The sequence below is a fragment of the Nelusetta ayraudi genome, unplaced genomic scaffold (assembly GCF_046127955.1).
Source record: "Nelusetta ayraudi isolate G7.1 ecotype Tasmania unplaced genomic scaffold, CSIRO-AGI_Nayr_v1 ptg000060l, whole genome shotgun sequence".
Taxonomy (NCBI): Eukaryota; Metazoa; Chordata; class Actinopteri; order Tetraodontiformes; family Monacanthidae; genus Nelusetta; species Nelusetta ayraudi.
Window position 1 is genome coordinate 6,133,531 of NW_027466110.1, and position 12,125 is coordinate 6,145,655.

Sequence of the window (12,125 nt, forward strand, 5' to 3'; positions counted from 1 at the left end):
GTGGAACGAATTAGATTTATTGCTGAGAATTAAATGCACCTGCAGGAGGTTTACCGATACTGTTACACAGATGAGATACTTACTTGTTTAACTTGGGTACGACTGTTAAATATTTTCCTTACTCATGTCTAAGCTCATCTGTCATCCAAATACATTTTGCATGTAATTGAAGTACCCAAAATCCCTATAATTTGTTCAATGTGGGTTATTGTACCTTTAAAACACTAAAATCACATTATTTGTTACATTGACTCACAATGTTTTTAAACCGTCAGCTCTCTCAATAGCATGGAAATATATTGCTGATTAATCATTTTGTTCTTTCAAAAAATGAAGAATTAAAATTTCCTTTAAAAGTACCCAACTTTAACTATACACATATATTGTTTTACCTATTTCATTTTTCTCCTGGTTTAGCTCAACTCAAACTGAAGTTAATTTAATCCGCTCACTCACTCGCTGATCCCACCCACTGCTGCCACTCACACCGAGAGAATCCTCGCAGCTCCTGATTTTTAATCAGGCACATCTTTCTCTTGGCTCTCTCCACGGGCTGCGCCGCGCACTCTGCCAACACACACTGCTGCATCGCACGGCCTTGAAACCAGAGGCCCCGATCTCCAACCCGGACTCGCGTACGTGAGAATTCCTCGGGAATGTTTGGTGATATTCTTGGGAATTCCCAAGCAGAAGGTTTCCCAGAAGTAGCGAGGTGTCACGTCTTGCTTCCCTTCGTGATCTTCCTGTCGCCTTCGTGCGCGGCTGCGGGGCAGCGAGCCTCCGACGGGACACAGCAAAGCGCACTTTTGTGAAAATAGATTTTGTGGGAATACTCCTCTCTGATTATTTTTCCACATTTTATCAGCCTGATCTGGAGGAGCAAAAGAAACAGCTTCAAATTCACTTTAATTTGGGTTGTTTATTTAGTCCCTCCGATGGAAGGAATGTTAGCGCTGTATTTACACGACTTCTGTTGTACATCTCCTGTTTTTTTGTGGGGGCCTGTGTGAGTTTTGCATCTGTGTGCCTGTGTGTGTGTGTGTGTCGCACAGGCTGTAATTTGCCACAGCTTTGTTTGGATGGTCGGAGCTGAATGCAGCGTGGAGGCTGCATTAAATTTGAGCGCTGCTCTGGTGGAGCGATCACAATCACACAGCTTGTCTGGCTGCAGTATGCATGAAAAAGAGTCGCACACACACACACACGTATGGTGCAGGGACACAAACAGAGTGGGATCACACATCAGCCCCGAACGCGGATCAGTGAGACGCCAGCAGTCGATTTACGAGTGCGATGAAACCGGTCCAGGTCGGTGCAGGTCTGCTGCAGCAGTTAGCCTCTCGCACATCAGACGGCTCTGTGCGCCATAAAACTCTGATCCACTTGCAGTCATGCTTGTGACTTTTCTTTCAGCAACTACACATTCTATTTATTTATTTATTTTTTTAACCAACCAGTGTTTAAAAATTGGGCCGGGCTGCCTGGTTTTGCAGAGATGGAGATTTGACTGTGACAGGACACAATTCTGCATTGAGTGCTTTTTACGAGGCGGGCTAATAGGTTGTCTTTTCGATTTAAGATCGGCTTTGTCCTATTTTACCCCCCATTTAGCAGTTTGTGTCATAGCGCCCGATTGGGTCCCTAATGTGATTGCGAGCCTCTATGAAGCGTGAATTCGGCTCAGCAATATTCACTGCAGACAATTTGAATGCAGTGCCTGCGATGTGCTGTGACAGGAAGAACTTGAAAGAAGAAACAGCTGCCGCAATGTCGTTCAGAATGAGTTTTCTTATGATTTTTTTTTTTTTTAAATCCGTTCCAACTCACAAAAGTATGTTACGCTCTTAAAACATCCTGCTTCTTTACCAAAGAAATTCCAATAATCATAAATATTATTTTACTGTATATCATTAAATATATTAGTAATGTATTATTAGTAACATGCATAGGCTATTAAACTTACTCAGATTATACAGAGAATTTAGCTGCTTTACTACTTATTTACAACACTGATGGGAACCATGAATGTAGCCTTCAAACTGGCACATTGTTCTCGTCTTTGAATAATAATTTCTATCCAAATTAATATGCTGCATTGTAATTTTTTTTTGTAATCATTTTTTCTCTCTCTGATGGGCACAGTTACAGTATTTTTATTTAGTTATTTTTTTAAAGCCTTTTACATCTCTTCTCGGTGCACTAAACACCAGGTCAAATTCCTTTTTATGTGACGTGCTTGGCAACAAACACGCTTCTTAAAAAATGGGAGAATATAACTATTTATTTCAGCTACACGGGTCAATTTATTTTTCCTATTATCTTAGCTGTGGTAATAGTGCCGCGCATTGCCAAAATAAAGGCGCTACTTTGAGTATTTTTTTTTCCTCCTTTACCTCATCCAGCTCCTGGCCTAATCTTTTCCCCACCCTTCCTCCTTCCTTTCTCCCACATCTGGAAACAATGTGCCTCACGCAGACGTGGTGTGTAAATCCTGCTGTTGTTTTATCAGTGGGGATCGTTGGGACAGGAGTCGTAAAATATGAAAGGCGTAATTTATCAGACTTGTGGGGTGTTGAGGGGGGGTGTTTGCGCCTGTATACATGTTTGAAAACTAAAGAGCCAAATGTTCCTCTTGGACTTGTCACCGCCTCTTGGCAGGAGGAGCAGGAGACCAGCTACACCATCCTCCGAGCCCGCGGCTGCAACGTGACCCTGAACGGCCTGAAGGCCAACACGGCGTACCTGCTGCAGATCAGAGCTCGCACCGCCGCCGGCTACGGAGCCAGCAGCCCCAGTTTCCAGTTTGAGACCAGCCCCGACTGTGAGTCTCTCCTGTCTGACGTCGTCCTTTGTACATTCACTCACCATCAGCACGACAGCTCGAGACGTGCGTTCATATCCCCCCATAAAAGGCTCGCAGATAGCTGCGACATGCTAAGAGGCTAGCCATCCATCTGCTTCTTGTTACCACGTCATGCCTGCAGAGTCGATCGTCCGATTGCCCCTATAATCATTCAGCTCCAAATAGGAGACGCAGCCGCCGAAGGCTGTGCCAAGTTCTTCAGAGGCACTTTTAAGTTTTAGCGCAATAAGCAACGAAAACTGTGTCGCTGAACATAAACTTCACTCCCACGCCCTCTTCGAAACGCATTTGTAAAATTGGCCAGTTTCGCATTTGACCAAACAAGAAAATCTGAAAGTCTGATTTGCCTTTTAAACATGCCAAAAGTACTCAGTTAAAATGGAACATGTACAAACGTAGTATAAAAAAAATATTGTTTCCATGTGAAATTGTGTCCTGCTGTTATCTATTTTTTACTTACTTAGCGCTGCATATGAAGAGAAAGCATTTTTAATTAGCTATGTAGCTGTTACAGGAGCTTAATTCAATAATATATTTCCCACACATGTGGATAGCAGTCATTAGCCTGTTGCCATTTTATTTGTGCCTCGCTTTGACGTGAAATTCATTAAAAAGCTATCAGAGTGATTTGCTGCAGCTAGCGCACTGTGCTAAGGTTTTACGTCGCCTATTAGGTGACCTTATTAAAGACACAAACAAAAACAGAGTACAAACACAAACTAACTAACTAACTCTGCTCGCCACCCATCTGTCTGGGCCCTCCAGCAGCCTTCTCCATCTCCAGCGAGAGCAGCCAGGTGGTCCTGATCGCCATCTCCTCCGCCGTGGCCATCATCCTCCTCACCGTGCTGCTCTACGTCCTCATCGGAAGGTCCGTCCATGTTTTTCTCGTATAAACTTAAACTTTTAAGGCTGCACACACAAAAAGGGGTGAGACTGTGCACCGTATGTGCGTGCGTGTGCGTGCATGTGTGTGTGTGTGTGTGTGTGTGTGTATGTGTGTGCGCGCGCGTGCGCACGCGCGGTGAGAGTTGGCAGTCGATGGCGTTCAGAGACAGAATAAATCCACAGCTCATTATAAGAATTAGTGATCCTCTCTTGGCTTATAAAGCCTGGGATTACACACACAGACACTTGCAGATACACACTGACTTTGCGTAGCGAGACTCCGGCCAGCCTGTAGGTGACGCCGCTTGGGACCTTGTCACTGTTTGATTGTTGATTTTTGTTTTATTTTTAAGGTTCTGTTGCCACAGCAAGTCCAAACATCCCGACGAGAAGCGGCTGCACTTTGGCAACGGGCACCGTAAGTACTGGATCCAGCGCCGACCCACTCGGGGTCAGAGACGGGTGGTTAAGCTGAAGTCTGATATCTGCAGCGGGAGGGGAGGGGTGGGGGTAGGGGGCTCGTACTTTTGTACTTTCATGCATCTTTACCAGCGGCGGATTGTGCCAGAGCGTCTTTATCCTCAGGTTTTAGAGGTTTCCTCACTCGGCCATTTGAGAAGCCAAGCGTTCGGGCCCTGGCCGTGTTGAGACTGAGGTTTCTCGGTCTATTTGCAAACAAATCCTGGAGGCTTCGTCTGTAAGGCAGCAGATCAGCGGGTTCCACCAGCCAGTCAGCCAGCCAGCCAGCCACCCAGCCGCTGACGGGAAACGTGGCCCAAAATAATATGGGAATAAAGGAATTTTCTCCGGCCTTTTGAAGTGTTTGACAGGAAAGACTCGCTAATGGGCCTTTATTGAAACTCTTCTAACGTGAAGTCATCCGGAAGAGCAGGGTCGGGTCTGAAACAGTGTAAATTGATACCTCGAAATGCAATAAAGGCTCCAGCCCAACAGATTTCACATGCAACCAGCGTCTCTCCCAGCTTCCCTCCTCCAAAACATAAACAAAGTCTTATTTATGAGCCGCACTCCTTCCCTTTCTTCTTACCTCTAACCTTCGCCCACCCACTGCCCCACTAAACTCCCCAGGCACTGACAACTTGGCTGTCCGGACCTTCATGAATTATAAAGATGGTCGAGATGAGGAAGATAAATCAGCCCACAGGGGCCAGCAAAGTACAACTTTATTACCTACAGCGAGTTCGAAATAACAAAACACAACAAAAGGTTGGTGTTGAAGCTGCGTTGCGTGGCCACAGGTTCAATAAACACTGAGCGGAGAAACTTTGAACTCAGCCGCAAAATGATATTTTGAAAGCAAAAGCTCATGTTCAATTCAGTTTAAATTTTTAACCATCTTAAAAATGAAAATGAAGGCCACCAAAAATCTCCAACCTTCAGGATCTTTGGGGCTGAATCACGTCTGCATCCTGATTCGTATTTGCTCCTAATGTTCTTGACTCATCTGCACTCGTTTGCACTTTTTTCCAGTTATTTCTTGTGACTGAGGTTTTTGTGCGTTTTTCACTCGGTTAATGAAAGATTTTCTGGCTGACTGACCTCTGACCTCTGTGAACAGCGTCTGGCATAGAAGCAATCGTAATTTTTTACACAACGCGCTCACTGAGCGGCTTGTTGGAACAGTGTTCAAGTACTAATTGGCTCTTCTCCGCTGCAGTTCGCCTGCCGGGCATCAGGACCTACGTGGACCCGCACACATACGAGGACCCGAGCCAGGCCGTGCACGAGTTTGCCAAGGAGCTGGACGCCTCCTGCATCGCCATCGATAAAGTGGTGGGAGCAGGTGAGGATGGAGAAGCACTCAGACACACACACACTCAAACACACACTCAAACACACACACAGCTGGTAGACGGAGGTGGGCTTCTTCTTCCGTCTCCCACTTTGAAAATTGCAGACCAGGGTGGACGGCTAGAGTGGTAGGTTCATAGAAGTCATCCTCAGTGTTCCCCTTCGTCCTCTCTCAGTCTTAAAAAGCCTCTTCAAGCGGAGAAGGAAAACAAAGGCGTTTGCATACGTAGCCGCTGTGGGTCGGTCTGACGCTGTGTCAGAGCCTGCACAGCTGGGACTGAGAAGCACTTAATGCCCGCGGCTCAAGGGCTCTTCCTCTGGCAAGAAGAAAGTCAAATCAAATGTTGCCTTCATTTGATTTTTTTTTCCCCCTCGTCCCCGTTCCTTCGCCTCTCCTCGAGCGCTCGCCCATAGCCGGAGCAGGAGTGCAGATGGGAGGGTAATAGATTGTGATTTGTGTTGAGTGCAGCCGGGATGGATGGAGACCGAAGCCCACGGAACTCAGCTTCAGGCTTCCACTCCAGAGACCCGGCGGCTCTCCACACTGTAAAGCTGTCAGGAGCGGCCTCAGGGTCTTAATACCTGACTCCTCTGGACCGGCCTGCGTTTTTGTAGGGTGCATATACACAGACACAGCCCATTAATCTGCATGGGGCATTTTAAATCACAACTCTGCGTCCCCCACTTCAGTTGCCTTTGGTTTTCCCCGATGGAAAAGCCTCTGATTCGGTTTCAGCGCGGATTTCCTGCTGGGTGTTGCAGAAGCGGAATAAAGTGAGATTTGGGGAAGAACTTTGGTTAAACTCTACCTTTGATCTGACACTTTCAAGTCAGTTTTTATAGAAGAAACAGCTTATGGGAGGTGACTGCACTTTTTTAACGTTTACTTTTGCTTTTACTTACTTTTTATAGCCTATATTTTTATAATGTGTTGAATGAAGAAACAGTTGTGCAATTTAACCAAAAGTGATACCAAAGCGACCATTTGTTGAGAAAAATTGGAGACTTTTACAAAAGTGACAGCGTTAGTGTCTGAATTGGAACTATCTAACTACAATTTAATCAAAGAAATTGACTGTTTTTGTTTTTTAGTTCTCTTTCATTTTGTTGTGAAACACATTTATAAACACATATGCCAGAATATGTCAAAGCTGTGTCCTTACCGTTAGCAGTGGCCAAACCTTTTCCTGTCGTTTCATTCCAAAGTCAACAAACTGACAACTTGATTAAACACAATAGTGTAATACCTAAAGTCATGATAAATAACAATAACATTCGGCTGGCTACGATAATCTTTTTCTGTGCCAGTCAGTAGCTGTTTCATGCCTGTTAAATGTCTGAGATTTATTTCGGTTTCATTAACAAGAAGCGGGCATGGATTGTGATCCTGCAATGCTTTTGGTAAACCTGAACTCGCATTTATTTTCATTTTTCTCCTGTCACCGACACGTTTAAAGAAAAGCAACGAGACGAATTTCAGAACAAAGCGGCGAGTTCAGTTTGGTTTCTAAACGACGGGTGAAGAACAACTTTTCTGTGCGGTTAACTCCTAACAGCGAGGCTAATGTGGAGGTTTGATTGGCCTCCAAGGCCATTTGTTGAACAAAAGGCCGTTGAAAACCACTTTGTCTCTGTGGGCGGACGCGGACATTCCATTCTAAAACAAAAAGGAAAAAATAAGTTCTCTGCATTATGGAAGAGTTAAGAAGATAAAACAGTTCCTTCCCTTTCATTTCTTTGAATTGAGTTTCTTGATATCTCAAACCTACAATACAAACACTTTGAATTGTACTTCAACCTTCATGTAGGGGAAATATTTTGCACCCCTCTAAGTACTGACCACAGACGTGCACAGCATTACCTTTTTGTTTTGGTACATCAAATAGACAAGATTGGGAACTTCAATAAGCAAATGAAAGAGCTGCCTGGAAAACATATCAGAGGACTCTCCTCTAAACCCCGAAAAGGCAAAGCTGTGGAGTGAAAAGCAGAGTTGAGCATTAGAGCAGTGACGTAGAAACATTTCTGTCGGCTGCAGACGGTCTCTAACGGTAACGGGCCGCCCTCACTCCCCATCTGTCTTTGTTAAGCACTTTGATCCCGGTGCCAATACGTGATTGCGCGCTAAAAGACGCAACGCAGGCACCTGACGGGTCTGGCCGGAGACATCAAAAGAGGGACGGAGGTGCGTCCGCCCAATCAGGATGTAACAGACGGTGGGATCTTCTCCTGCAGGATGACCACCTGAAAGAAAAAGACTCCTCTGTCTGCCTGCCTGCCTGCCTGCCTGTCTGCCTGTGAGCCGGGGGGCAGGAAAGCAGAGCAGGCAGCCATGATTCCTGCTATTTAGACAGGTTGTAATTATTCCGGCTTAAGTTCTTCCAGACCGGACGACTTCCAGCCCAGAGTGTTGACCAGTCCAGAGCTGCTGCTGCTGCTGCTGCTGCTGCACGAGGGCTGATCGTACTGTATGTAACAGCAGCAACCACCGCATGTCTTCGCTCTGACATCATCGCCGCGTTCTCAGAGCAGGTCGGGAGTGTCCGCTGCCCGCTCAGGCGTATACAGACACATATCTCCCACTCCTGCAACCAAATATCCAGCCTTTGCTGGGCAGCTGCACAGTAGCCGCGATATAGCACCTTCGAAATCCCGCTAATCCAAGCTCAACTGAAAACTATCTTCCAGTGACTCTTATACGATTATCTTGCGCTGAGGTAACCAGTCAGACAGTTTTTTTTTTTATGTTGTAGTTGTGCCAAAAGCAGGAAGCAGCTCCATTAGACACCTTTTAAAACTGAAGAAGAAGAAGAAGAAGAAGAAGAAGAAGAAGAAGAAGAAAAGGCCACTGCTGTACTCAGGGTGACCATGTTTTGATCACAGAAGGCCAGGACGCAAGTTTACTTGAAGATTTCAACATATTTAGAGTTTACCTCCTCTGTACGTTGTATGTTTGTTTTTTTTTCATGATTTTATTACTTTGGAAAAAAAAAAAAGCAAACCAGAACGATGCTACGTGGTTAGATTCTACTTGAACTCTTACACCTGTCCTTTAGCCGGATGGATGGATGAATAGATGGATGTGGCAAACACAAAGGTCTTCAGTCACCTTCCAAACACTTCCAAACACTTTCTGTGGAGTCATTAGCAGATGACCATGCCAGATTAATCCAGAATATTCATCTCAGATGTTCATTAAGATTATTGGGCTCTCCGTCAGCAGCTTTAACGCTCGGCTCCCTCATCTACGAACAGCATACTGAGTGAAACACACATTTATACACACTCACGGGCACTGGATGAGGTGAGGTAATCCCCATCCCGTCGCCAAGAAGAAATTCCAATCGCACTCACTCAGAGTGGATTTGAACCTCTCTCTGATTTCACTGCAGCAATAAAAGGTGAAAGGTCACTGTGGAGCCTGCTCAGTGTTGTTTTGCAGACTGCGGATTTGGGCGGCTCACACTCCAAGCACACACACACTCATTGCATCCTCACTGCCGACAGTGGCCAGGCTTCGTGCCGCGACTGCGCTCCAACATCAATAAACGGTTAAGATGATTGATGAGATTTGTGTAATGACAAAAGTGATTATCAACCGACTCTGATCTTTATCTCTGCCAGCGGACGGGCCATCTGCTCAAATGAACGGAAACATACTTTGGTTTGGTTTCACAAGGGCTGGACGCGCAACCCTAATCCTGTAATGCTTTAGTGAAACTCAGCTTGGATTTCTTTTTTGGCTTTCTCGGGAGACTGCAGCGTTCTCTGAATTGTAATAACAAGGAGGTTTTCAGAGCAAGACGGGAAGTTCAGTTCCCTAAACGAACAAGTTTTCTGTGCGGTTGACTTCTAACGCAGCGTAGCGCAGAGCGTTCGATGAGAGTGAAGACGCTGTTCCAATAAGTTGTAGCATGAAATATTAATAATTGCGTCTTTGTTTTGTAATATTTATGTTTCAGAATGAACAAGCAATCCTTGATTGTCTTTTGCCACATTTTTCTTCTCCGCCAGGTGAGTTTGGGGAGGTGTGCAGCGGGCGCCTGAAGCTGCCCAGCAAGAAGGAGATCTGCGTGGCCATCAAGACCCTGAAGGGAGGATACACCGACAAGCAGAGGCGGGACTTCCTCGCCGAGGCGTCCATCATGGGCCAGTTTGACCATCCCAACATCATCAGGCTGGAAGGAGTGGTAACACGCAGTAAGTCCGCTAATGACTCGGGACGGAAACGGCCGATTTAGACAAGTTTGCTCTGCGACAGTGACTTTAATGAGTGGCTAAATATAGCTTTCTTGGTTAAAAATGTATTGCTGTTTCATGTCGTTAAAAAAAACGAATCGCCTTTGAAATGAAAGACAATAAAACTTGAGAATGTTACCTGTAATTAAAAGAATATGATAACAAAGGGGAATTAATGCTGCAAAAAGGAGAATTTTTATCACATACATCCATATTTCATTTATATCCAATGCTTTCTGTTACACGGTAGGCGGGCTTATTATTGTTTTGTTTGAATTAATTTTATTCAATTGCATTTCTTTCCTACTATTTCCAGATTTGGCAATAAAGTGGCCGACACCTCTGCAAAAGAGTGCCTGAGTTCTATTGAGCTACCGTGGTGTAAATCTCTGCAGAGATCAATGCGCTCTGATCAAAGCCTGTGTCCAAAGCGGGCATAAATCCATAAATCCATATCTGTGACTCACTCCCCTCTGGGTCTCTTTAGAAGACTATCATTAGCACACAGAAGGGCTCTTTAAAAAAAAAAAGGAATGACTGCGGAAAAGGGAAATAATGAGTCTGAACTTTGTCGCCGGGAAACAGGCCTGGCCTCGAACCCTCCCTGCGGCACAGGGCTTGTTAAGCAGCTCCGCTCACTTATTCTGAAAAGTGGAATAAAGATACACGGCGGACTTCCTTTAAACTCACCGTCATCACTTTTTTTCACTTTTCAGTCGTGTTTTTTTATTTCAATTTTAATTGTCGTTGAAGTTCTTGCAGTCACAAATTATGATTTATAGTATGAATGTAGTATAAACGTTTATATGAATATACACACATATATACACACAAGGATAATTTATTTGTTACCTTTGATTTTAAAAGGAGATATTACTCACCAACTCTTTTAACGTCAGTACCTGACGCTGTTTATCGACTAAAACTTTCTCTTTAACGGGCACGTTTAAAAAACGACGGCGTGAATAAAATAGCTCTTACTGTGATTTACAAATTCTGCTCTGCTCCCTGAGCTGCTCCTTATTCAGCCTGACACAGCAGGACCTGGGAGTGAAAGAGCTTTTATCTGGGTAATTTCTCAACGCTGAGACTGTTTGTCTAATACATCTCAGCTCGCTCTTCCTCTAAGTGTCCGGCCGATGAGGAATGTTGCAGCCTAATGTTGAGCTTGAATTTATGGTTCTTCTATTCAAATGAGGAAGCCACAATTTCCGAGCATTTGTGTGTGTGTGTGTGTGTGTGTGTGTGTGTGTGTGTGTGTGTGTGTGTGTGGGTGGGTGGGTGTATGTGTGTTACATGACTTTTGGAGGGGAAACCCCGAACATGTGCATGAGCCTGGACCAGCACGAGTGCCGAGCATAGTTTAGGAGGTCCATTTGATATGCTCTCAGACACACCTAGACTCACACACACACACACACACACACACACACACACACATGTGCACACACCGCACGCATGCATGCACCCACAAACACACACACACACACACACACACACACACACACACACGTGGCTGCAGGGTGATTTATTAAGCTGGTCCTGTTAATTCTTAATAATCCTGGGACTTTCACACCCCATTTACCTTGCCGCTGCTTTTGGCTGATCCACAGGCTGCATATTTGAAGGGGCACACACACACACACACACACACACGCACATACATGTACTGTTTTCTCTCACGCCCATACACACCGACACTTGTGCTCCAAGAATAAAAGGGGAGCTGGGGGGTGGGGACGGGGACGGGGGCTTTATCTCCGCTGCCAATGTCCAGAATAGAGAAGACAGAAGGAGAGGGAAGAGAGGGAGGAGAGGGAGGAGGGCGAACGACACCGGGGCGGGTGACTCTTGTGTGTGTGTGCCCGGCTGCGACTATAAAAGCCGGCCTCTGATAAATGGAGCGATCCATCACGGCCTTGTAGGGACGGCGCTGGCTGGCTGGATGGGAGGCGTTTGATTGCATCCCTTGTTTTGTGTCGTTTTCTTTTCTTCTTTTTTTTCACACTATTGTAGGAACAAGCGTTTTGAGACAATCCGCATTATTGGCCGACAAAGTGCCCTTTGTCCTGCTGGATTTGCCTCTGTCCTATCAAAGCATAAAACATTTATACCATGCAGTTAAAGTACATCAGAGAAATTCACATATAATAATTTATAACTTATAATAATACATGACTTTCTAAGACTACAATGACCTGGACGGCTGAGAGCCTACACAGACATACAGTACATATAAAAATATATTTACTTTAAAGTACATTTTCACATGTGTTTTGCCAGACGCAGGATCGATGCGTCCAGGGGTTGCAGGATGTGGTGC

General features: G+C 45.2%; 1 protein-coding gene across 6 annotated transcripts in view; it reads left to right on the forward strand.

Moving 5' to 3' along the window:
* The window catches only part of epha3 (eph receptor A3), an 89,811-nt gene that overhangs the window by 59,253 nt on the left and 18,433 nt on the right, over window positions 1–12,125 (forward strand). For 4 of the 6 annotated variants that reach the window (XM_076039854.1, XM_076039856.1, XM_076039850.1 and 1 more), the window contains exons 7-11: window positions 2,659–2,821; window positions 3,629–3,734; window positions 4,105–4,169; window positions 5,430–5,555; window positions 9,578–9,763. In XM_076039854.1, the coding sequence (XP_075895969.1) occupies window positions 2,659–2,821; window positions 3,629–3,734; window positions 4,105–4,169; window positions 5,430–5,555; window positions 9,578–9,763 (646 nt within the window). The remainder of the gene's footprint in view (window positions 1–2,658; window positions 2,822–3,628; window positions 3,735–4,104; window positions 4,170–5,429; window positions 5,556–9,577; window positions 9,764–12,125) is intronic. The other 2 variants (XM_076039851.1, XM_076039853.1) reach the window with 1 other exon arrangement.